This window comes from Numida meleagris, chromosome 1 (assembly GCF_002078875.1).
Source record: "Numida meleagris isolate 19003 breed g44 Domestic line chromosome 1, NumMel1.0, whole genome shotgun sequence".
Taxonomy (NCBI): domain Eukaryota; kingdom Metazoa; phylum Chordata; class Aves; order Galliformes; family Numididae; genus Numida; species Numida meleagris.
The window spans coordinates 34,707,580-34,734,416 of NC_034409.1; the positions used below are offsets into that span (position 1 = coordinate 34,707,580).

General features: G+C 43.6%; 1 protein-coding gene across 1 annotated transcript in view; it reads left to right on the forward strand.

The window, feature by feature from the left end:
* The window catches only part of HMGA2 (high mobility group AT-hook 2), a 105,289-nt gene extending 79,028 nt beyond the window's left edge, over positions 1-26,261 (forward strand). The window contains exons 4-5 of the mRNA XM_021385097.1: positions 4,136-4,168; positions 24,375-26,261. Of these exons, the coding sequence (XP_021240772.1) occupies positions 4,136-4,168; positions 24,375-24,422 (81 nt within the window). The 3' untranslated portion in view covers positions 24,423-26,261. The remainder of the gene's footprint in view (positions 1-4,135; positions 4,169-24,374) is intronic.

Below are 26,837 nucleotides of genomic sequence, written 5' to 3' on the forward strand. Positions count from 1 at the left end.
CATCTTCATAATACTCCATTTAAAGAGAGAGATGCCAGCACAGCGACTAGGAGCACCGTGACTGCAGCTTGCCCTTGGAGCTTCAGGCACAGCAGTTGGTGAATGATTTGCATGCAGACCAGTGCTTTTATCTCTGATCATTAAAAATGTGTTCCAGTGTAGCTCATCCTAGCTGGCATAGGCTTACCCTTTACTGTCCTTATTATAGCACTAGGAAAAGTCACAGGATAAGGGGAAGCGCTCTTGTGAATGGGAAGTGTGACAAATTGGATTTGATACAACTTTTGACTGCTGGTACAAGATGAATATGGACTCATCACATGAGGCTGCTCTTTTGTTCTTACAAAGAAGGCAGTGAAGTTGTTTGACCGGTGTCTGTATTTACCGACAGAGAGAGAAGTTATCTGGTGGTATCGTTTTTTGTCTGACAGGGAATGCCTGAGCCAGGTTTAGGCTGTAAGGATGCTTCTAAGATACTGGCAAAGAGTAAAGTGACAGAATTTGAAAATAAAGTGAGGGGTGAGGTGACAGAGAAGGCGTGGAACAAGTGTGTTGTAGAACAATTGGGCTTTGAACATTCAAATCTTACAACCAACGTTAGAACTCCCAAAAGCTTTGTGTACGTTGCTCTTTCGGTGGTTAATTTTCTTCTCTTCAGAGTTAGGGATCTTATCACAAAGTTCTAAATTACTACATTTGTCATCGCTCACATTTACTTAATAGTTTAAACGTGGCAAAACATTCTGCTGTATTTTGGATGTATTCTTGCAAGAGAGACAGGAGAGGGTCACAGGATTTTTCCAGCACTGTCACTTGGTCTTTCTGCCTCATATGGATTTAAGAAAGTTACTTAAGATTGCCTTATGCTTGCATTTGGTGTAAATTTGATGTAAAATTTCATTTCATATATATGGAATTTTAGCTGAGATAGATTCAGTGTAAACTAGCTGTTTTTTTCGACGTGGGATAAAAATAAGATGTGGAAGCTGTGTGTTTCAGAGAGCTCTGCTTGCATACCATCGCTGAAATAAGGGAGGCAGCCCCTGGCAGCACAGGAGACCTGCCATTGTATTCTGTGGGCTCCTGGAGGGATATGTAATAGTTCAGAGCCCTCACGTCTCATGTACAACTTAATTTTGCTCTAAAGCACCTCTTTAAAGCCTCTTGTCCTCGGCTTTTTGTGGTTCCAGTCTTTTCCATACATAACCAAGACGGATTCCCTTTCTTCCCAGCTAGTTGAACATGCAGTTGCCAGAGCCTTTTGAATCAGAGGTGTCTCCTTTGAAGCCTTGAAAAGATCTCTTAACTCAGTGAACACAAAGCTTAGCAAGTAGAGGCATTTATATCCGTAGTGTGTCAGGAAGGTTCCAAAGGCATCACATCCACGACAATTAATGAAATCAAAGGGACTTCTTAGGAAATGTTCCATTCTTCCTGTCTGCCCTGGTTCTGCTGGTTTGGGTTGGCCCCAGTGAGGGTCTCTGAGGGAGCACGCACTGTGGTACCCAGCGACCATACCCAGTAGCCCTCTGTCCGGAGGTGTCACTGCGCACCTCCAAGGGACGAGCAGTGCCCCGTGTGCCATGATACAGCCGTCACCGCCACGGCCCTGGGCTTGGCAGGAGCGGGCACCACTCCCATGCGCTGCGGTGCATCCGCTAATCCTGGCGAGGGGCTGAGCCCAGCTCCTCATCCTTTGGAGCTGCGTTTCTTCCATTTAAGGGAGAAAGCAGAACATGCGCTGTGCTCCGCTGGAAGCCTGGCTGGCAGTGAGCAAAGGCTGTCAGGGAGCTCCTGACATGCAGCACTGAGATAGCAGAGGTCTCAAATGACTGGGATTCCCGCGAGCCTTGGTCAGTATCACAGACAGTTTCCAGCTGGGCAAAGTACAATATTTTCCCTCTGCTTTTTATGAATGGCCGTATAGTATTGTGCTTGAGTCAGAGTCCCTCGCGAAAGCCATTCATAAAAATAAAAACAAAACAAAACAAACACACACAAAAACTTTCTAGGTCCAATCTGGAGCCACTGGGTGCCAGAGGCTGGGAAAACACACTGGCAGCTCGAGCCCCAGCTATCACTGAAAGTATTCAAGGGGCTTTCTGGTGGTCTGAAAAGTATGAAGTGCCGTGTGGAAGGGCAGCTGGTAGAATTATGGTGACACATACTAGGCAGAAAGCCAGGGCTGGCCTTGTTTCAGACATTGTCTTTCCTCTCATTGAAGTGTCAGAACCTAATTCATGGAAAATTTGGTGAGTTGGCAGCTCTTTCAGAAGATTTCATTGAGCTACAGTGTGTGAGAGTCACATGAATGCGGTGCACCCAGCCAAAAATATATGGGGATTTCTGAACAGGAGAAAGCAGTCAGCTGCTAAGAATGTCTGCAGATTTCATAAGCCTTGGGAGTAAACGTACACAGGTGTAATCAGCAGGCAAGGAAAAGAAAACAAAGTGGAAAAACCTTTCAGATTACTGAAGAGCTCAGTGAATTCTGTAATTACGAAGGATTCCTTTGAAACAAATAATTTCTTTGTCTGAGAGCAGCAAACGCCTGTAATCAGTTCAGGGCTTGCAGCCCACCTGAAAAAGTGTCAGTAAAATGTGTGCCTTGGTAATCGCTTCTCCACTGCAAGGGAACTTAATGGAAAAGAAAAAGAGCCGCCTCAAAGTTTAAAGACAGACTTGGTCATTACTTTTTTTCTTTTTTTTCTTTGTCAATTATTTATGTGAGAGCAGAACTTAGCGCCTGGGGCAGAGATACAAAAATAAAACAGCAATAAGATTCCACTGAATTAGAAAAATGACTGCAAATAAACAAAGCATCTCTTGTTAAAGTGGGATGCTGGTGGTGGGCAGTCTGAATTGAATCAGTTACATTTAATTTACATTTTCATTGATCCTTCCCACTGAAATGCTGCTCTGAAAGGCCAGTTATACTAAACTGTTTATTCAGAAATATGCCAGTTATTTCCTACTACACTGTCATGAAAATTAGGTTTTTGGCTATCTGGAGGGACAGTGTGTTGGCTTCTGCCCAAGCGAGGCACTAAAATCACGGCTGGGATTAGAAACGGGCAGGAAGGAAGGGCAGGAAGAAAATCATTGGGTGCCATTCATAGACTTTGAAAACAGAAGATCCTGGGGGGTAGAGTGGGGGAAGGCAGCTTTGCCCCACTGAAGTAAGAAAAGCCCTTTTGTGCTCATGGTGTCAGGATTCCTTCCCTTATCTGTGGTCTTATTGTTCTGTGCAGCTCCTAGCACCCACTGGGGTCACACCACCAGAGCGGTGGTGTATTCTAAGTATGCGGATGTCAGTTCCCTAGCTGGTACTCCTCCTCCTCCCTGTGGCTCCAGGGGACGAGGTGGGATGAAGGACCCTCTGTGGTTTTCCCAGCTCGCCTGGGACCCTGTTTCCCATTCCCAGGTGGGAGCAGCCAGAAGAGAGAGCTGCTGAGGAGCCCCTGGCTGCGCCACCAGCTCCTGCATGGGCAAGTGGACGCAGGCTCTGTATCTCCTGCCAATGTGCCCAGCCAACCTAGTGACAGGCATCCCGGAACCCACACCAAGAGGCTTGTGAAGCTCAGCACATCATCACCTCTGTTCATTTGGAGCCCACAAACCAGAGCTTTCTGGGGCCAAAGGCACTGCCTGCCCTGGCTGCCGGCCATAGCAGGGCTGGCTTTGGTCCAGCAGGGAGCCCTGCCTTAGGAAGGTGTCCCTCAGCTCTGTCCAAGCCACTCAGGAAGGAGGGCTTACCTGCAGCTCATGACTAAAAGAGTATGGAAGAGAACACACAGCACAGCATCCATGGAGACAGCAAAATCTGGTTATAGAACTAGGCTGTATGAAGTCTGATAAGTAATGCAGCAAAGTAAATCCAGCCATACCATAGAAGAGCTGGAAGTCATAGCACGCTAAATTAGACCTTGCCTTGATTTTTCTTATACAGATTTAATGTATTCTTCTACAGCCAGAGTAATCAGAGCAAGGTCTTGATAAGTGTAGGAGTCTAAGAGCTGGGTACATTCATCACTCCATTTCTGAATGTGGATTTTGCCTGCGTTGTGTTTTCTATGCTGAATGGCAACATCAGTGAATTTACTTCTCACCATGCTTTCTTTTTTTCACTTTTCAGCCTCAGCAAGTGGTTCAAAAGAAGCCTGCTCAGGTAAGAAGAGCTGATTTAAATTCCTTGGACTATCTTAAATTGAATATTTGGTATTTAGACTGGTCTCATTTACTGTAAAGGGTGAAGGGAAATGCATCAGTAATATGAAGCAGGGGATAGCTGCTGGCTTCTTAGGCAGAACCACCCGAGCAATTCATGTTGTGGCCCTTGGGAAGGAGAGGAGGCAGCAATGGAGCTACAGCCACAGTGCTTGCTAAGACATGTCCTCCTGCAGCTGCCAAGTGGTGATGGCAATGCAGCCACATGTATCTGTTGCGAGCCTGGCTCATATCCATGTGTGTCCTGTACCTGAGTAACTGACATCTGCTTAAAGGAAGGAGGGACACGGGTGTGAAATCATTCTTTCCACTGGTCTGAATGAGTATCTAAATCTAGAGTAAAATAGGCTGAACTTAATAATTAAACTGGATTCATCTCAAAGACTAACGCATTTGAAGATCTTCAGTTGGACGGTATCCTTCTTTAATACCTTAGACAAGGTGCAAGCTAAGGTATAATGAAACAAGTCAAACACACTGCATTTATGGTCTCTTCCATTTTATTTCCCCAGGCCACTCACATAACAAACAAACAAACAAAAACACTAACTCTTATGTAACTTAGTTACATGTGCTCCAGCAGGGAAGAGTGTGCGGGCATAGGAACAGGTCTGTCCATCCCTACTTGGCAGGCTCCCTGGGGCAGCACTGCTGTTACTTGGTGAATATGAATGATTGCTGAGTCAGGGGCAGAATGGACCACTGCTTTTCTGGAGAGAGGTCTGCTTTCAGAAGGGAATAGTACTTTCATTTTTCCACCTTATGGTTTTAATACATTATTGTGCAGTGTGCATTATAGTAATGTCTACTGCAATCTGAATTAAGAGCTGTTACATAAGAAACAGAAAACATCCTAGCTGTGAGTTGAAGGGGTGAAATGATGTAACTCTCTGAAGTATGTGTAGGAATTGAGTTTCTACAGAAGAAATCAATACGCTCACAGCAGTGGTGAATCAGTGGCACTGGCAACGATATTAATGCCTCCTAATAGCAGAGATAACATTCAAGATGAGTGTTGTAGTGTCTTCAAGTGAGGTAAGTTTTGCAAGGCGAGGTAATGTCTTTTATTAGGCAAGCTCATGGAAGAAACACAGCGCCAGTCCCTGAGGACCCACCATCTACAGTCTTCTGACTACAACACGCAATTCAAAACACACTGAGTCGTTCTAATAAAAGATATTTCCTCTCCCTAGTCTCACTTACATCCTTCCACTGCGAGGGCTGCAGTCCTGCTGTTCCTCCTATAGCCTGGTAGTAAATCTGCTGGTGGGCACAGAGCCAGCCCTCTCCTCTGTGGCACCGGGGAGGCAGGAGGCTCCGACCGTGCTGTGCAAGGGAGGCCAAATCCGGGAGGCAGAGATGGAGGCTGTCTGAGTGGTAATGGAGTGCGAGCCCTGGCATAGAAAGGGAAGGAGTGCCTGGGACCAAGGCTGAGCTGGGGTGCTGGAGGATGAAGCGGGGCCCTGGACTCCCATATTCTGGTAGGAGAACAAAATAACGGCAGCTTTAATGATGTAGGAGTTTGAACTGAAGCGCTGAGATTCCCAGGATGGATCTTCCCATCCTTCCTTTCCCAAAGCGGTTGCTGTGGTCATGCCATGGGTGTTTCAGCCAGCCGGGTGCAGCCGCTGCTGCATCTCCGTCGTCAGAGAGTGAAAGCAAGAGAAGGAGCCCTTTGACATCCCCATTAGTAACAGAACAGTTTACATAGAAAACTAGGAGGCACGAAAGAATGCATGAAAGGAGTGAGAGGGCTTTTAAGCAATCCCCAGTCATCACAACAGGACTAGTGGAATTAGAGTCTTTAAATTATTTGTGTGCCATGTCTTCACTCAAAGAGCATTTCTTTTTTTTTCATCCTTGGCCTGAGGGATTTGCAGCGAAATCACTGACGCGTCTTTAACCCTTCCTGGTCTAGCTAGGCCCTGCTCCCACACTCCTGCTGACACAACACTGCGGTTTTGCTGGCTGTGGGTGCATGACGGGGAACAAACTGATCACTGAGAGCAAGCTCTCCTGACAGCATCTTCCTGAGGCTGGGAGAAGGAGGAGGTAAAGCAGTGTAATCCCTGGGACAGCCGGGAACTTCATGCTGCTGGGCTGCACTGCAGTCCTGTAGCTTTTCTCTATTCTCTTCTACACTACTGATTTTCCCTTTAAAGGACGGAGGTTCAGTCTCAGAGTTAACAACAAGAACATGAGCTCATGCAGGCTTCCTAATCTGAGCTGTCTAAGGAAATAATGATAAATTATATAAACATGGAGACTACATGGAAGTTCATGGAGGATAATGTAAATCTTACTCTACATACAGAGGAATCTCTTCCTTTTCCATCTGTTTCCTTCAAAATATCCTCCCAGATGGCTTTACCATGTGGCAGTCTGGATTAAGTTAGAAATGTATCCTTTCTTCATCAGTGGGGACTGTAAGTGGCTGCGGTCAGGAACTGCTGTGTGATGGTGAGCGTGTCCCCCCGTCTGCCATGGTAGAAGCAGCAGAAGCTTTATCCCTGAGTGCAGCACTTCAAATTTTTGGCCTTTTCTAAAAGAATGCTGTGAATGCTAGCTTACATCACTGTTGCTGTCATTCCTGCTGCTACTGCATATGCCTCTTGGTTTCGTGTTATTTTTAAAAACATAGGCGCCACAAAACCAGATCAAATTCTCCTTGTATTGATGAGAGTTTCCTTCCCATAGCCTTTTCACAGGTTTTAGGCACTGCTCAGAACTCTGCCGTGCTCTATATTTCTTCATGGATATCTGCTGTTAGCTTAGGGCCATACAGATGCCTTTATAAACTTCTGCGATATCTTCTAACATCCCCAGAGCTCTGAAGATTGACCATCATGCAGACGGCAAATGCAACTGTAAATTCCTCTGGAAAGCTTTAAATAACGTGGTCTGTACACACCTCTGTGATGTTTGCTGATGTATACTCTCACACTTCCGTGGGGAAATGAATAAAAGATAGTGAGCCTGACTGCATGTCATCAGGAAGTTTAGCACCTTCACATAAATATATGCTTAAAGCTCAAAAGCAAGAAACTCTTTTAAAATCCACTGTTTCCAAAGAATGGGCAGCCAAACCTAGCACAAATGATGAAGTAATATTATTGAGGTGTACAAAGAAATGGTCCAAACACAAATTTCTCCCTTTCCTTGTATTTAAGCTATTTGTAGCAGCTGTAGCCTCTGCCATATGGGAGAGTTACACTCTTAAGTAATACAAAGGAAATAGGTATTTTTAGGAAAACATCATGAAAGCTATCAAAGTTTTCTGGAAACAGGACATGTTTTATTTTTATTGTTTCTGGAGAGGAGAAATCCAGTGAGTGTGGAACAGCCCTTTGAAAATATTTTTATAATCTCTTCAGGAGGTCTGTTAAAATCTGAAATCCTTGCAGTTTCTTAAGGTTGTGTCAGAGTCTGACAGGCAGCGTATCGCTCCAAGCCCAACTGTCCTTTTCTATCTTATGCTGTGTGCATTAGTTGCTCTTAAAACAAAACAAACAAAAACTTAAATCCTAACAAGGATAAGAGCTAAAAACATTGCTTTGTATAGGAGAGCAAATGCACATCATTGTGTTTACTCTTCTTACTCAATTCTCAATTAGGTTATGCTTGTTAATTAGTCATAATATATATACATCTCACAACTTCAAGTTATACATGTTCCACAGCTGCACTCATCACATATGCACTCAATGTAGGACAAACAGTAAATCCTGCAAGTGTCAGACAGGCTCTGCAGCCCAGGAGCTACACTGATGATTCACATATTCATATGCAGCCCAGAAGCATCAGACCTTGGGAATGCAGCTGAGAACAGGAGACATGATGCTCATGGGGCAGCTCTGACATGCTGGGATGCCCTGGCTGATGCCTGCTGTGCCCACTTGCTGCATCCACTTTCTGTGCCCTGCAGTGCTTCTGCACTTCCACAAGACTCTTTGTACCTGCTACAAGACATGTGGGATTTTTTTTCCCCTCTGGGAAAACCCGGAGAGAAATGTGGTGGAAGGACTCCAAAGGTCCAGTCTAGCAAGGACTCAGGGTAGGAAGAAACTGCTGGTGTCACAAAAAGGCTGGCAAATCACTCACTGCCGCGCAGGCACGCTCAAATCTCCGAGAGAACACATGGCACTGCTCAAGTCCAACCTATGTCCTGCCCACCGGGGAGCAGTGCAGCTTTGCTCATGGTAGCCATGGCTCTAGAAACGTCTTTGCCCTAGAGGATGACCTGGTATCCTGGGTTTTCATCACTCTTCCACTTCATCCAGCAAGTTGCGTTGTGTGTGCTGTACTTTTTCTGTTTACTGACATGGAGAATTGGGAAGTTAACAGTTTCTAGAGGGAGAAAACTTTATTTTCTGTATGTACGTGGAATTTTGCACTTCAACTTAGGGTGCGTGTGTGTTTTTCACACTACTCCTGAACATCCTCTGAACGACTGAGTTGCCTTTCTTTTATAGCTGTCATTTTTAAAGCAAACACTGAATGTTTTCCCAAAGACAGCTGTAGGAGCCATCTTACATGTGCTGGAGGCCCTTGGCACCATGTGCGTGCTTGCCAACTGTGTGGGTATTACAACTCGGTGAGCCTGGACTCACTGCACCTTCCCAAGTGGGCCATGGTCCCAGTGGGGCACGAAGCTTTCCCAGCAGGACCAAGCCCTGGGCCTGCAGTGCGGCCCCCAGATCAGTGCTCTCCTCCCACCACCTGACAGGGCACAATGCCTTTTGGATTCTTGCATAAATAGCTTCACGATGAGATAACCTGTTTGTATTGACCCTTCTCCCATAGGTGTCCCTGGAAGGTTCGTTTTTCCAAAGCTTCACATTATTATCATCACTTACGTTTTTTAAATCAGTGTATGGCTTAATTTTGATTTTTTAAGCTTTTGCTTTAGAAAAACCTTCCAGATTTGGCTTCTGAGTGTTCTAGGAACATTTTTTCTCATTTGAAGAGATTGTTTTAAGAAATGGATAAAAATACCTCATGAAGAATGTCTCCAGTTTGAAAAATAGTTACCAGTTCTGCCTTTTCTAGCAGCCTGTTAGGATTGCTGGCAAAAGAAAAAAGCAAAATAAAGAAATAAATAAAAATAATATCAATTTTGTGGACTAGAGCTAGAATCACTAAGAAATTAGGTCACCTTACTGAAAGAAGGAGCTTGCAGTTCCCGTGGGAGTGGTTTAAATTTGATTTTAAGGGAATCAGGAAAGTCTCTTACTTTCCACGTGGTTGCAGTAGATGGAGTCTCATGGAGGGTGCCAGGCCTTAAGTCTTACTTTCTTCCTCCTTCCAGGATAGAATGGTGGCAACTGTGAAGTGTGGTTTCCAGAGAAAGATAGAAACCATTGGTTTATGGTGGCAGAGACTCTGAATGATTTGTCTCAAACGAAATAATTAAAAAATAGATTTAAAAAGAGCACAATTTTCTGAAACAAACACAACAATATGTGGGGAAAAATAAAGAAGTTCAATATCCAGTTCAATGAGCAGATGAAACACTAAAGAAGGAGGGTTGGAAGAGGAAGTCAGGTATTTCTGATAGCAAAAAAATTGTTTTTATATGACGTAACTTCTGCATAGAACCTGAATAATATGATGCAATGAGATTTCACCTAAATACCCAAATCACTGTATAATTCAGATTTCCAAAGTGTAACTGTTTGTGATTTTCATTTATTACATAACCATGATTGAATAACATTTCTGAGACTGCTGCTTCCAGAAATTTGATTTTACATAAATTAAACAGAGAAGTGGAAACATTATGTAAACAGAAGAAAGCGAAGAAAGGAGAAAAGATCTTCAGTACACAAGTATGTTCAGGTGTTCGGTAACTTTTGAAGAGTCAAAAGTCAAAAATACAGTGATCTTAAGTTGTATGTTGCTGCTCTAGAAGATTATCTTTGCTACGTTTTTATAGTTTCTTTTATGGATGGTGGCCTCTCAGTGCCAGGATGGCAAGCATTGCCGGCAGTTACAATTCCACACATCGAACAGTGCAGCCATAGGGTCATCCACTGCACATCAGTTTTATGAAAATCACTTTCATAGAAATTGATTTTGCTCACAGCTCATTCAAATATTTTCTTCAATTGAGCCTCCCTCTACCAGTAACAAAAACATAAACTGAGCTCACTTGGCATTTCCGAAGGGAGCAGATTTTTTACAAAGGTAGTTAAATGTTTAAGTGCGCACCATAAACTACTGCTTCACTTAACAGCACGTCTTTAGATACTCAAATAGCCTTAGTAATCCAGCCCTTAATCTTTTTGGTCCAAATGCGCCAAGAGATACACAGGCAGCCCGGTTCCCTTGCGGGCAGAATCTGGAAGTCTGGCACCAAATCCCCAGATCTTTACTTGCCCAGTCTCTCTCGTGGAGTCGGTAGACAGCTTCACTGCTGGGACAAGGGACACCCAGCAGCTGTGCCTGCTCAGCAGCTGCACTGCTGTCAATTTTGCAGGGGAGGAGGAGTAGCCTGCTTCTTGCAGCACCACAGTGGCTGCAGAAGTCAACCTGGAAGTATGTCCCCTGGAGAACAACCCAGCGCATCTCACTGGAGGAGGGTTCAGGCTGCACATGGTGCCAAGAGAGAAGCATTATCCATGCCATTCGCCCAGTTTTGGGCTGTGGTGCAGCCAGTGATTCAGATGTCAGAGAGCCTCTGAACAAACAAACAGAAGGAAGATGGTTTGGTAACGTCCCAGCTTCACATGGTACCTGCCTCAGTGCTGAGTTCTGCATCCCCTTGCTTGGCATGCCGTGGTCTGAAGGCAGGCTGAAGCTCTTGTCCCCTTACACTGGCTAAGGAACAGAGGTGTCCCTGTCACCTGTGATGGAAGAGCCTCCTATATCCTTTGTATTTTCAGTGCTGAACACTTGCAGCGTGCAAGTCTCTTTGTAGGGAAGTCTCACTGTGACTTGAACACCCTCTGCTGAAACTGAGAAACTGAGGCTCCCATCTTACATAAGGGACTTACAAGCATGCAGACAGTCATGATTTGAAGTAACTAAAAAGGAATCAGATCTCAAAAGATATTTTTGCTTCCTGGCTTGTTGGGAATGAGCCGTGGGATTCAGAATCATGCATGCTGTAATGTGCAGCTCAGAGATGCCCTGGCTTTGTCATTCATTTCTGAGTCATTTGAAGAGCAGGAGTGTCACTGAATCGCCCAGCCTGGGAGGGGTCTTCCACTCTGAGCAGTCACAAAAAGATTATGTTAACTGTTTAAACATGGAACACATAATTTCCTTGACACGAGCCCTAGCACAGGAAGCAGCCATCTGAATGCAGCGCTGGTCACACATTAGCCAATTCGATACAGACATGGTATCAGGTTGCTGCTCTTTCCCAAGGTACGAGGCAAGGCCTGCTCCTAAAATGCTCCATGCTGAGTACACAGAAATGCCCAGGAACTGCAACTGTTGGGCAGCTCCACACATGGCACTCAGAGCAGGTGTTGCCATTGAGAACTTGGGGGCCAAAGGAGTAAGTTAAAACTTTCCCACAAGCGAGCAGTACTCCTTGCAATTTCTCCACCTCATTCTTCTCTCCCCTTCCTGCCTGGGGAAGAAGCCCACCACGTGCAGAGGGTGGCCATAAGCAGGGAGGCCTTGTGTTTGACCCCGTGGCTGTAACCACGGAAGTTGAGGGAGGCACCACATTCAGTTCAAAACCTGGCTCTGACTTGGCAGGAACAAAAGTCTCACTAGTAGTCAGAAGAGATAGAGCTGTGATATGTGCCTGGGAAACACCTCTGAGAAGGATGGCTGGACAGGGAGCACTGCTGACAAAATGTCAGTCAAGAACAAATTAAACAGTGCTACTTTTGCATACATGTACTATGCATTTTGACCAAGGTTCCCAAGAGTAACAGGAGCCTGTACAGCTAATACTTGGGTATCCAAGTTTACAAGCATACAGGACTCTAGAAAGTATGGGCCACTCCCTGAAAATTTAGATTATTTTAGGATGTTTCCAGAATGATATCCAGAAAGTTGAAACTACTGGAATGATCAGCTGTTGGACTTCTAGCAACAAAAAGAATCAAAATGCTAATTAGCAAAGATGAGGTGTGTCAGAAGGCTGTGCAAGAGGAAGCACTCTTTTCACTGAGAGCTTGGTTACTGAGGCTCTTGTAAAGGCTCTATGTCGTTCACAATCAGCATCATTGTTCCTCCACACCCAGCTGAAGTCACTGAAAGATGCCCTATTTCTTGGCATAAATATTAAGTGTCCCAGGGCTATAATCCAGCTCTTTTCCTCCACTGAAAAACATGGGACATGGGTCTTATATAACTAAGGTTGGCTTCAGGGTTATACGAGACAATCTTAAACAACGATACTACAATCCACTTTTAGAAATTGATGCATCTTTGCTTTGTCTGTTCAGGACTATATCAATTTTGTTTCAAATTGCATGTTATGAGCGAGGTATGCTGTAATGGAGGTAAAATTAGAGAAATGCAATGAGATTTGAAGTTAAGACCAAAGAAAACACATTTGTCATCTGTTAAATAATTTGCTAGAATAGTCATTTACTGTATGTGCATACCAGCAGTATTAAAAAAGATTTGGCTAGGAAAAACAGCAGTATGCTCAGGCTTTATTAACTGATATACATCTTTAAACATGTTCTGGAAGGAAACAGTAAGAAGCCAATATTTTATTTTATTCTAGAGTCTCCATGGCATTGGGGGAATTTTATAAGGTCCCCTTATTGCCTAAAACAACAGTCTTAGAATGGAAGAGTAAGAAGCATTTCACAGCCACTCTGTCAGTCACTGTGGGGTATCTGTGGAATTCAGTGGATTTAGTTCCTTGAAATCAGTGTTGCCATGCTATTCTGGAGAGAGATGCAGCCTTCCTGGGCAGCCTGTCAGCATGTGCCAAATGTTAGGTTTGGGACGGAGCAGTGAGACTTACAAGCGTGCCTCCTCCCATGTGGCTCACAAAGGAGAACTCAGGAAAAGGATTCAGTAAAGTCAATGCAAAATGAAATCACAAAAGACATTCTAAAACGACTTTCGCCATTGGAACTTCCATCTTGTACTCTTTTTATGCTATCCTTTTGTGCTGTGACAGTGTGAAGCAACCCAGCCAGCGAACACTGGCTGTAACAGGCAGGCTGCTGTCTGCAGAGGTGCTCTGAGCTCACTGTTGTTTACTGCACATCTGAGATTGTTAGCATGGTGCTGCTGTACTTACGGACCAAGTAAAAAGTCAGGAACCTTCTTAGTAGGCTGTGCAGCGAGACACGCTCCTAAGTACTTCACGGTGAAGACTGCAGGAGCGTGTAGGCATTGTTCAGACATTGACAGTGCACAAAGGACCCACCCTATGTCTTTGGGCTGTCCAGTGTCTGAAAGCATCTCAAGTTCCTGCACAGAGGACCTAAATACATAAATACGATTTTCTCACAGAGACTGGAAAAAAGCCATTCAAAATGACTGCCTATCTCTTGGGTATTTTAGCACTCACATCACCATAGCAAACTATCTCATGGATCCTGTTTCATGGGATCCCAGTGCCACAAATGTTAAATTCTTGATGAAGTCTGCTCCTCCAGATGGTGAGCATCACCATGATGAAGTTCTGCTGCTGCTCCCATTGGAAGGCATTTCTGGAAATGCCAGAATGTTTTCAAAAAAATATTGGACAAAATCTCTCTTTAGGAATGACTGTTTCTTATATTAAAAAGGGATATGATACTGCCAGTTACTTTTTTATGTTGCTTCTGATCTGTTGATGCAGTCACATTGTTAAGTGCCAATCTCTAAGCTCAGGTTTGGAGGGCTGTTTAACACAAAACAACCATGGGAAAAGAGAAGGAGAGAAAAAAAAAAAAGAATCACCCACATTCTGCCCAAATTCAGATCTCAGATTTCCCACATCCTGGTATTTAATTTCTCACAGAGTTACCAATGATTGATCTCATGGCAGGATTAGAGGGAAGAAAAATGAGAGCTCCACTGAAACCAGACTTGAGTCTGGAAAGATGGGACATGTGAGCTCTAGGACCCAGGAGATATCAGATTCGGGGCAGCAAATGGCTTCCTCCCACCCTTTCCCTGATAATCATGCTTGTTTTGAGTCAAAATCTGGAAACTGAAATCAGAACAGCAGAGAGGCAGTTACAGTATGTTGGGTGTCTCGCCCATCATTTTAACAGTCTCCTGAGAACTGTGTTATATGGTGGGACATTTACTGTAATTTATATTATTTCTTTAAAATTACAAATAGGAGAATAGATTAACATTGAGGTATAAATTGCAGTAATCTGTCTCACTCCTGAAAGAAAATGTGTTTTGAACACACATTTCCACCAGAAACCTTTTCTGATTTGATTAAAGAATATAGATGTGCTCAACTGGAAAAGAAACTCCCATAAAAGGCTCTATAATCAAAGGGAAAATTTCAGTATCTATTAAGTCGGACAGGCCCACTCCATTTAAATCAAACTATCTTGTTTAGAGAAAGAAAAAGCTTCTCCCTATGGTTGCAGTGCAGATGGAACTTGAAAAGTTGGGCTCCTGCTCCATGCTGAAGAGGACCATACTTTATTGCCCTTCCCACCAGATGGTGTGGAGATATTCAAGAAGTTGAAAAATCTCAAAATGCATTGCTCTAAATCCTTTAGGAGTTGAACATGTTAAGATGACAAGAAGTGTATGTCGTTAGACCATAACTACCCTTTTTGGATTACCTGGAATTTGTAGATTTATTGGCAAGATGGCTTAAATTAGGGATATATTTTTAGCCTGCAGCATTACGTAATAAAATAGCAACAGAATTCTTTGCTGTAAAAAAGAGGAGGGATTGGGGGGTTGAGTTTATTCAAACCAACACCAGGTTCTCTGATTTTGCACTCTTTGCCTGCACAAAGAGGTGCTCCACAGTTACACAATCAGTAATGTTTGCAAGGAAAGCATTCTCTTCACCCCATTTTGCTCAGGAGTCGTCGCCCTGCCTTTCACTGCAGACCTGCTGTTTAGTCTGAAACCAAAAATCAAACCCAGAACTGCAGCTCTCAAGGTTAAATACTCTGCATTACTGCCAGCACACGGCCTCACCAGTGTCTGTGTGTTAAGATCTATGATTAAACTCTTCAGACATTTTAAAAAGCATTTTACAAGTCTGTTAAGCTTTAGTGTTTTTTTTTTTAAAGAAAAAAAAAAATTTAGCTGAATTATACCACAAAGTCTCACATGATCTCTGCTGAACCAAATAAGCAGGCCTAGCTTTCTATCTTTCTGAAATATGTTTCTCATTTGCAGGGGCTTTTCGGAGCACAGCTCAGGGAAGGTAGTGCTGTTTGTGTTGAACTCTTTCTTTCACAAGTGGAAAAGAAGCGAAGGGAAAACCAGGGGAACTTCAGAAAGAGCAGTGGCCACAGCTCCGCTTCCCACAGCCTGCTCCCTGCAGGCCCAGCTCCCTGCAGGCCCAGCTCTCCACAGCCCCAGCTGGCTCTTGGAGCAGGTTACATGCCCAGCCATGAGCTACTCGTTCAGGAGACCAGTGCTCGTAAAAATGTCACTGGAGCACTTCCCCTTTGAAAGGCCCTTTCATCTTACCCTTCCGCAGCCCCTCTCTGGTGGGCAGGCAGGCTTGACCGGGAAGCTGCTGCCTGGCTTTCCCGCATAGCTTGGCCCTAATGAGGTGTGTGCGGCTCTTGGCTGCAGGTTTTCAATCTCTTTCTTATTACTTCAAAGCTGCTGCTGCAAGGCTCAGACAAGTTTGATCGCTTGGCAAAATCTCTCAGCTGGGACTCAAAAGGAAGACGTTTTGTTTTATTGTTTATCATTATGGATAGATAGCTGGTCCCAAACCACAGTTGTCAGTGGCTCCATAAATTGAGCCATATTGCTTTTTTAAGTGATAAAGAATTGGAGGTGAATAACTTCTGACAGTTGCTTCCTGTCTGTAACAAGCAGTTGTTTTGGGGGAAATAGTATAGGAATCTAACAGGCCTTACTTTATTCCCCTTTTCATGGTCTAAAATAAGAGTGGGGAGCAAAGGGTAAACAATACGGATTTGACCTTTATTTCAAAACCAGTCCTGGTGTCCCTCTCCCTGTGTTTCCGCCTTGCCAGGAGCCAGAGCTTCACCACAGTTCTTCCCCTGCCACTGAACACAAAATGTGCACAGGCATCAATGCTCCTTCCAGCGCCGCAGGGCTTGGGAGGAAGGCAGGCGTATTCAGGTTTACCTTAGTGGACTCCATTATCCTTCTGGGCTTTGTGGTCTCCACGGCCAATGAAAGAAGAGCTTATGCAGTGGCCCATAACATTTTGGTGGACTCTACAAGCCTAGGGATTTTTAAAGATTGGCATCCACGCATGCATTAGTAATTAGAGACTGTTATGACAGCCTCTTCTTGCCTTTTGCTCCAGTTTGGATTTTGGCTCTGGAGTGTGGTGTCCTGTGTGCACACAGAGCAGTTTTCCACTGCTCTAGTTTACAGCCTCCACAAGAGGTTTGTAAGAGCAGTTCATCAGAGCTGGGGCTGGTCCAGCTCAGTTGTGTATGTTTCTAATGGCACTGCTGCCTTCTTTTCTGTAACATTTTATTTCCTTTCCACCAAAACTGTTTACAACTTGTGGGACTGAAGCTCTCTAAGATAAAATATGCCTCTGTCACGGTTAGTACAGCACCCATGACTGTTTCAAGAACCATTTTTCACATTAGGTCTGTTCTTCACAATTTCTAAATGGTGCTTCCGTGTGAAATTGTTCTGACTAGTACTGAGATTTTGCTGGAGATTTTCACTCTCCTTTTAATCACAGGGGGAACAGATTTTTTCAAAGTGTTTTGACCTGCTTAGGTCAAAAAGGCACTTGCTGTACTCATATGCCAAACTGCGTTTAAGAAGTCTGGCCTCACGTAATTTACACAGACAAGTCTCAATTTCAAAAGGCTTCACCAGAGCTGGCTTCAGCACTGAGCAATGTGCTTTTCAGAAACCTCACTGCTGAGTTATGTCAGCCCTGCTCTAAAATCTGTGGCAAAGCTGGGCATTTGAAAAAGGTTTGTTTAAGCCCATCTGTAGGAGACATTGAGAGTCAGATTCTAAGATAGATACTTTTCAGAATGTCTATACATAGAACAGCCTAATTTCTGTCTCTGGAAGTTCTCATTGAGTCCTCCTGGATTTGAAAATCTTGTGTCAGATAAACCTTTTCTCTCAAAGTAACCAGATTCATTATCACTCCATTATATCAAACAGTTCTCCTAGTGGCAGATGAGGTAGAAGATAGAAAAATATTTTTGTATCCCTTTAATCTAACAAGAAAAAGGACTTGAATCTATGTTTAAAGAAAGCTATTCTAATTTAGAGAGGAATATCCTGTCCTGTCCTGAAGTGATGCTCCTGAGCAATGTCCTGGTCCCCTTCAGTTGCCTGAACATGTGACTCAAGAACCAAAGCTTGGCCCAACCTTGAAAAACACTTCTGCCATTATAGGAAGGCTATCGGTAGGAGTGGCTCATGGCTGTGCAAGGATGGTAACTCCTTCTGACCTCAGCTGCTGCTTTTGGTCTCAGCCACATGGTTGGCACTGGTTCTCAGCTTTCTAGCATCTGAGTCCCAGGGCAGCCGCAGCAACTTCACTCCAGCTGTCCCAGCTAGTACACTTCCTCCAGCAGCTGGAGATGTGGATTATCCGATAATCCTCATGATCAGCCTTTTTGCTAGTCAAGAAGGATTGTTCCAGCAGCGGTGGGAGAGGACATCCTTCATTTGCTTAGTAAGTATGCATTTGAAAGGCCACAGGGTGGTCATCTGCAGAACAGCATCAGTATTTTGCTTTGTTATCTCTGCTCACTTTCTATCTCTCAGAGAATATTCGATAATTTGTATAACAGTGGAATGACTTCAACAGACAAAAAATGCATCCTTCATAGACAGATTCTGAGTGGGTTGGCATATTCTTAGGAGGTAGAAAACCCAGCTTGGAGTATCTGCTTCAAATCAGAGAGCATGGGGATTTCAGAACAATCTGCCTATGATTTTCCAAACCAGTGCTTTGCATACATGCACACTCACAGAGGAGTGTTATTCTGACTGTCTGTTGTGCATTGCTTTCCTCACTGCGGAAGCTTTGAGGACATCTCCAGATTGAAATGAATTTTAAGATGCTTGCCAGACCTTAAAGTGCTCGCCCCCAAGAGCACTAGGGAGTTCTGCACATGCCCATCAGTGGGCACACAGGCACTGGGGAGGTTAAGCAGCAGCTCAATAAGACTACTTGTTGGTATTTCAACATTGGATTCATGTTATGGTTAAGTCTGCAGCCTTTTGAAGACCAAGATCCCTGGGTAGCAAGCTGAACCGTTAGAGGCAAAGTTCATTGGAACATAGACATTTAAAGCAAGAATGTTGTTTTCCAGCCCTTAAATGTCAACCCCCAACTGTCCCATCAGTTGCCACCTCTCCATTTGTGTCTGTCTTTATCTCTAATGTCATTACAGTACCAGAGTTTTGCTTCCTTGGAGGGAGCTGTCTGTTTGCTATCGTCAGGGCCTGTTCCATAGCTTAGTCAATGATTGTAGGGTGTCAAATACAGGACCAGTGCAGGGAGAGGGCAGTGGGTTGCAGAACTGCTCTGTTGGTAGAATTTTCAACTGTATTTTTAACCACCAGGCTGGAGAATTCACGCTCCTTCCTTGCATGCTAGTAGTGACAGTACATGGAAATTGCTTCTTGCAAGCTGGTTGACTCATCTGTATTCAGAGTTTCAGTACTGAAATAATTTCTTTAGATGCCTATATAAAAATATACTTTAATCCAGCATTTAGAGTTGTGTGGCTTTCTGTATGTGGTCATGGTGGTCTCTCCTGCCCTAATGAATCCTTTTATTGTGATGTGCGCATTAAATACCCATAACAATTTGAGCTCTGAATCCAAAATCTCAAATTTAACTTTGCCTTACTGCTGAGTGACTGCTGTCACAAACTCAGCAGGGCTGCGTGCTGACTGACGGCCCGTTGGAACAGGAGTTCGAGCTCTTGCCAGCATGATTTGCAGAGGGCAAAGCAGCTTGAAGCAAAAGTTCCCACCCAAAGCTCATGTAAAACAAATCTATAATGAGTGTCTGTTAGTGCTGTAAGAATTTCTAAAGCAGTTTAGTGTGCTGCCCATGGAGCAGTCAGGATGGCACTGTGTCACGTCTGGGCATAGCCTGGGTATATGCAGCAGCAATAGGAGCCACTGGCTTCAGGGACTCCTGAAAATATTAGTTTGCATGCCAGGGGATTTCAGACAAGTTAGCAGACAATGGTCCACAGTCTGCAAGTTGCTCTTGTCAGCAGTTCTTTTTGACGTATCTATTCAAGCATACCCTTTCGGGCTTAGAAAGCAGCCAGCAAAATCTGCACCAATAGCAAATACTTCGTTATAAAATAAAAGCTCTGACAAATTCAGGGGCTCTACATGTACCATTACTGTGATCCTGTAGTTCATCTCGCAAAATTGGTTCTGGTTTTTTTAATCTGCAGTTCAGATTCATGAGCAGAAGATGAAAAAAAATGAGTTGCCAACTGAATTGCCAGTTTCTTGAGGCAATTAAACTTGAAGTAGCTGTAAAGGAGCTTTGCCCCAGGGAATTAGAACATAATGAAAATTTTTACAAAACCGAGAAACAATTGTCCTTCCATAGGTGGGGGTATGCTGCTGTCAAACAGGAACAGCTGTCACTTGCCTTGGTGGATCACAGACATCCATACAGAGTGTGACATGCGAGACCAGCAGCCTTCTGGCCTGGCTGCCGAATGCCAAACAAAATACCCAGGGCATCTAAAGCAGGCCCGTTCTCCTATCTTCAGACATGCGGATCCCACCAAAGGTGCCATAATTTGAAACAGCGGATGGTGAAAGCGCACTGGGCATGCTGACTGCAGAGCACATTTCTAACTGAAGCCTGCTGCACTGCATCCTGGTTCTTTTTGCTGCCATCACTGTTAAATCCAGGCTAACAACAGCGGTGCCAGCCCCCTGCAGAGTAACGTTTCTGGGGGCAGATCTCTGCAGTGGACCATTGGGAAACATCTGTCCTCCCTCTCTCGCGGAAACCAACACCAGAGAGGGGCTGGGGCGCCGTGCTGGTGGGTCCCAATCCCCAGGGCGCATCTGCCAGCCTCTTGCCAATGATGCCCCTCAAGAAAAGACCATTAAACGTTTGTGCACATGGAGAAGGATTTCTCAGTGCTCTTTTCTGGGAGAGACAGCAGCTCCACATCACTTCCTGCTTGTTAGGTCAGTTACAGCAATTAAGGTTTGAAGTAGCTCAAGTTGCTGTTTGTAGTCTGTCCTTACAGTATCATGCTGTGACCTGCAGCAACTCAGAGTAAACAATATGTTGTCCCATACAGCACAGGACAACCAGGGACAGGACACGCCAAGTAAAACTGCCTCTGCAGTGCACCATGTCAGTCTGCTGCTGAGAGTGTATGTATGTGGGGCACACGGATGCGTGCGGAGCTCACTCCAAATTGGCCACCTGAGTTATATCATCTTTGTGGCTGGGGATGTGCTTAGTGGCCATGATGGGGATGGGCTGGTGGTTGGACTTGATCTTAGAGGTCTTTTCCAACCTTAATGATTCTGTAGTTCTATGGTTCTATACATCTTGAGTATGTACCCTGCTGTTCAGGTGCTTGTCCTGTTCACTCTGAACTCTGTGTGGCTATGACCTCCCAGATCCAGCCTGGTCAGTTTGAAGATTTCTCCTTGCAGTCTGCTACCCCAGCTGCTTGCTGGCTTGCAGCAGCAGAAAACAACCAGGGGAAAAGCTGTTCTGGGCAAAACTGGGCCAATGAACAATTACACTTAATTAGCACATATCACCATTCTGTCTCCATGACAGCAGTGAATGCACCTAAAAAGTGAGAACAACCTGAATTAAGGCTGCCTGTGACTTGAAAGCTGTGTTTCTTGTCTGAGCACTTCCTGTGGTGGCATCTCTGAATTTATGCGCTGCAGGGCTATCGTGCTGTGACTGAGTGACTTGGATTTCTAATGTCTGCTCTAATGACTGTGCTTTCCTTCTTGAAGCACATCTGGGCTTACAAAGTATTTCAGTCCAGTCCAGGTTCCTCCTTTGAATCAGGAGTATGATACAATGACACCAACATGGGGTCTGCAAAAACTTGGAGTCCTTGGAGGTTGCTAAGTGATGTGGAGCATCCTTCTGCTGAGGTGCCCAAAGCCCTGGTGTGCCACACAGTGCACATCAGAGGGTCTCTGGCTGAGCTGGCCCAGTGCAGAGATGGTTTGCAATTTGTCAGGGATGCACAGAGTTTCCAAATTGCCTGCCTCCTCCTTCTTTTGGGGAAAGGTGAGTGTGCATGTAGTCACAAGCAAAGGGTGGGTAGAGGATCACAGATGCACAGTCTTCTGATACTTGTAACAATTTTTTCTTATGAGTGTGTATGATACATGGAGAGGACAAATGCAAAAAGTTCCTCTCTGTTCCTGTCACACATTGGCATTTTCTCTTTCAGAACCTTTACTCGCTTCCTCCTTTGGGTCCCTCCTTGCATCTCTGTCTGATTTGTATTATTCCTTTGAACTGTAAGCAATTCAGAGCGGCAATCACATCTCCATCTGTGTCTTGACAAGGGGCTTACATGATAGGTTGGCTTAAAACCACCCATCTGTAACTGAGCTATCTTAGGCTTTTTGAAAGGAATGAACCTAATGAAGAAAAGTTTTCTTTTTGCTGCATGACAATCTGATCTCTTTGCCATCTTTTCTTCATGAAAACAGTGATGTGGATTTGAAAAGCAGAGCTGCGAGTCTCAAGTATTTTTAATAATTAATTTATTATTTAAATATTGTTGGGTTTAGCTTGATTTTTGGTTTTCCATTCTTTGTAGTACTACAGGTACACGTGTTTGCATATACATATCTGTCATTAAATTAATATTGTTACGTACATAGATGAAATATGAACTTCTCATTCATTTTCCTGATCACAGCAGCAGAGGCCACAAGGAAAAAAATATTGTGAAATTCAGTGTAAATCATGAGATTGGGCAGGTCTTTAGCTAAAAATAGCTCTTTATGCCTCCCCTGGCTGAGCTCAGAAATAGAAATACATCCTGCCACGTATTTTCCCTATCTCCCATTGGTGTTATGCTGTGATCAGAAGTCCACCGCCATGGAAAACGGGTCAATTGGGTGACAAGGCAGGGGTGAAACAAAACGAGTGTCCATGTGTGTGCTGTAGGCTTCTGGGACTCGGTCGTGAGAGGTTCAGACTGCTCACAGTGCTCTAAGGCATTAAGCACGTGACTGTCATCAAATACCATTAACCAAAACGTGTCTACCTGCGTTAATATTCCGAGCATGGAACCCACAGTCGTAATTTTTAACTGAAATTCTTGGCTTGCAGGCAAAGCCTCTGTTTTTGATGTTCATCACAAGTTCTGAATTACCAAGATTCAAGCCAGCGTACTTGGTGCTGTCTCTCAACACGCAGTTAGCTCTTCAGTAGGTGCCTGTGGATACCACTTTTCTTCTTGCCTGAGATGTTGTAGCAGTCGCAATCCCATTCTGTGAGGAAGATAAGCAGGGAAAATGCATTACACGATAACAGGATTAGATAGAGTGCGAGCGACCATCTCCAAGCGCTGCGGGGGACAGAGTGAAAGTCGCTTAATCACATCGTGAGTCAGGGATCGTTTTCACACAGCGCTCTAAATATAACCATGCTGCAGGCGGGAATCAGTTGTTGTGAGGAAGAAATTGTTTATCTGAGTGATAGATTGACGTCTTCTGGAATTTAAATATTAATTGAAAAGTCAAGGTCGGAGGGCGGCTGACACTTGACTTGGCTCTCTTCCCTCCGTCCACAGCTTTGATCACACTACATCTTTCTTTGTGCCTGGTGCTCCAGAGAGTACCCCAGGGTCATGGCCCGTTTCCTAGTCAAGAGGTATAAACCTGCTGGCTTAAATGGCTGAGGCCCGAGCTTTAGCGGGGGGCAGGGGCCTGGCGGCAGAGGGGGAGCCTTTGCTTCATGCTTTTCACATTTCCCACATAACCCAAAGCAGACTAAACAAAACCAGTGTGAAATCTCATGGCTTGATGCTGCTATGGTTATATTTTTTAAGCTGTCATCCATTCATTTATACTTACGTTTATTCCTTGGATTTACAGCTTTTTTTTCAGTCTTTTCTTGGGGGGATGCAAGGGGCTGAAACCTTTTGAAAGGGGATTGCAGTGAGCGGTGGCCTATGATTAAAGCTGTGTGTTTTTCCTTGATGCCGCTCTTCTGCAGCAGTGTCACACATGGTAGCATTTAGGAGCCCTTCACAGCTGAGGTGTTTCAAACACTAATGAATGGAAGTTTGGCTATATAATGCAGACAAGCTTGAAGGCATGCTTTGCTGAATGGTGTACTGTAGTGGCCTGGGAAAGGAAGAGAGTTATAAATTGTGTCAGTTAGCCACCGAGACAAAATGAAGCCATGTGGAAAATCAAATCTATTAAAGTATGAAGACTGTTATAAGCTGTTTTAAGCTGGTCATTCTTAAAAGGTCTCCGTTGGCTGAGGGGATAAATTCCTGTTTTTCATAGATCTTTTTCACGTGCTGGCTTAGGTGATGATGTGCAGCATTTCAGAAAAAAACAACCTTTCACTCTTGGCCCCTTTTATCAGAAATGTTTGTTGCTCCCAATTTACTGTCTGTGTCCTGAAAAGCCCAGTGCATTGGTTAAATAAGCGGCGTAAAAGCATCACGTTCAGCCGGGTGTGCTGAAGGCAAACACGAAGTTGGCTTTGGGGCTGAGGAAGATGGCCAGCAAGGAGGCGAAGGCTTCCCACAGCACCCCCTTCACATGGGATATCTGCTCAAAATGCTTCTCATAGGAGACCTATGACAGAGCACGGCAGGGATTTCTCTTTCTTGGCACCCCATGGGGTAGGAGGGAAGAGCAGCAAACTAAAGCGGTGTGGTCTGAGAGTGGAGACCTTCCCCTGCTCTCCATGGTGGCTTCTTGAGGCATCACAGCAGCTGTACAGAAAATTTTGTTAGCTTGGGATGCAGTCGTCAGCTGTGTGAGAGGAGGAGGCAGCCTTAGACACATGGTCAGCATGTACTTATTTTTTTTCTTTTTGTATATTCTAGGAAGAGACTGAAGAAACATCCTCACAAGAATCTGCAGAGGAGGACTAGGAGACCGCACCATGCAATTTCTACCTCATCAGCAGTTGGATCTTTTGAAGGGAGAAGACACTGCCTTGACCACTTATTTTCTATTGCCATGGTCTTTCCACTTTTGCCTGGGGGGAAAAAAATTGCATAACCTTAAAAAGGATTTGACTAATCAACTTCTTTATAATCCCTTCACAGTCCCAGGTTTAGTGAAAAACTGCTGTAACACAATGGGGGCACAGATTAACGATGCAACTTCAAATTACTGTTTTCAATTTTCTTAACCTACTAATAGTTTGTTTGAGCTGCTAAGTAAGGGTGACTGGGTCAAGAAGAACTCCAAATCAGGTTTAAGTCATTCACTGCACTGCATATAAACAAGAAACTTGTAACATATTAATTATAATGGGCATTGAAATAGGAAAGGCTGGGTGTGTAACACCTAGCCTTGCAACACTTCCAGCAACCCACTCCCTACTTAGTGAACTCTCTGTTTTAGAACACCAAAGATAAGGGATAGATACTACTCCTTTTTTTTTTTTTTTTTTTTGTAACCTTCTTGTAGACTTGTACTTGATTATTTTTTTTTTAGTCTTATTGATATTTCAGGAAAAAAAATGAAAGCTGAACTGTCACTTCATTCAGCTGGTAATCGGAAGAAGGAGCAACATGAAAAAGGTACTTCCATTTTGCAAAAGGGAAGAAAGACAAAGATACGTTGTATAGTTATACATACAAACATATCAGCAGAAGTAGTAGTAAACAAATTGAACAGCCCTCACCTTCTGGACAGTAGAAGGCCCGAAGGAGTCGGCTTTCCGTAGAGCCAGGTGTTTTCTGTGGAAACAGAAATGACTGACACCAAACACTAACGCCATTAATGACTAAGGCTTTATCAAGAAAAGTGTTTAAAATCATATAGAAAGGTACCTCAAAATTAATCGTGAATTTATCTGAACAAAATAATCCAGTTGTTTTGGTTATTTTCAACTAATTCCACTCACCCTGTACCAGAATTCAAATAGAATGGATCTCTCCTCATTACTCATCAGTCATGATGTAAGAATCAACACCATGTACCTCAGTTAAGCTTGTGTATTACTTTGAGCAATGTATTTTGACATAGGATGGTTCACTGAGCACTTCTGTGCCAGTTGCGTTTCTCCATCTTTTCATTCAAAGCAGCACTTTTAGCAACAGATGCAATATTACCCCACTACTCAATGCTACCTCTGATTTTTACAGTTAACTCAACAGACTGACAAATACATGCTGCTATACACATTCAATGCAGGAAATTTTTACTGGGTAGATAATCATGAGTATCTCCATTTTCCCCTTATTTCTACTTCAACACTTAATTACAGTTAAGGAAGCAATATCTTTATTGTGTTTCAGCATGACTATGTATTTTTCTCTCTCTTTTTTTTTTTTTTTAATGTACTTACCCTGTTCTCTGCTAAACTTCTGTGTAATGTACTGTTAACTTGAATATATTTTTGTACTGAATTGCTGATAGGTTTGTAAGGAGAATTTTCTTCAATGACACTACATGACATAGAAAAAAATTTAGCTGTAATGTTTAAATATTACTGTCCAAGTTTGTACCTCAAATGAATTGTTTAAAGAAATGGACTAATTGATTGACAAAGACCTACCTCCAGACTTTAAATGGAATGAACTTCTTACTTTCAGCATTAGTTTTGAGACGTTTGAAACAGTTAGGACTGCAACTAATCCCTAATTCAAAACTATTTTTGTAAAATAACTTGTGGAAAATGAACACATTTTAAATTACTTTCGTATTTAAAAAAAAAAAAAACGAACAAAAAAAAACCTTCAAAGAAACTTGAAGCTTTGTAGGTGGGAAGCAACAAGCTCAGCTTTTGCATAATGCAATCACAAATATGTGTTTAAAAAATAATTAGTAGATTGTAAGAAAATACTTGACAAGTATTTTCATGTATTTTACACAAATGTGATTTTGTAATATGTTTCAGCCAGATTTATTTTAAATGCTTCTTCTGTAGAGTTTTTTTATTCTCCTCTCTCTCACTCTTTTTTCCCCTTTTCTCTCTCTCTCATTTCACTTTCTCTCTGTTTAATTTCCTTTCTTCCTCTCTTTCTTAGTCAGTACTTTGTAACATGTTATTAATAACTGGGCCAGGGGTAGTTTCTCAGGAAGGCGTCTGTTGGCACAGCTTTCGTAGCGAGCCAAGTGCAGTTAAAGATAACTACTTACTGGCTTCTTCCAAGAGGCGGAGTCAAGAACTGCGGACCTCCTCAAAAGACTGCAGAGGGTTCCTTGTCGGAGATCGCTGAGAAAGAGCTGCTCGGAGTGTTAAAACTAGACACGTTAATAGTAAGTGAACAAGAAATAACCCGAGCTATGCAGTAGCTCTAGCAGGCCAAATCCAGTGTCACTTGAAGTGAATA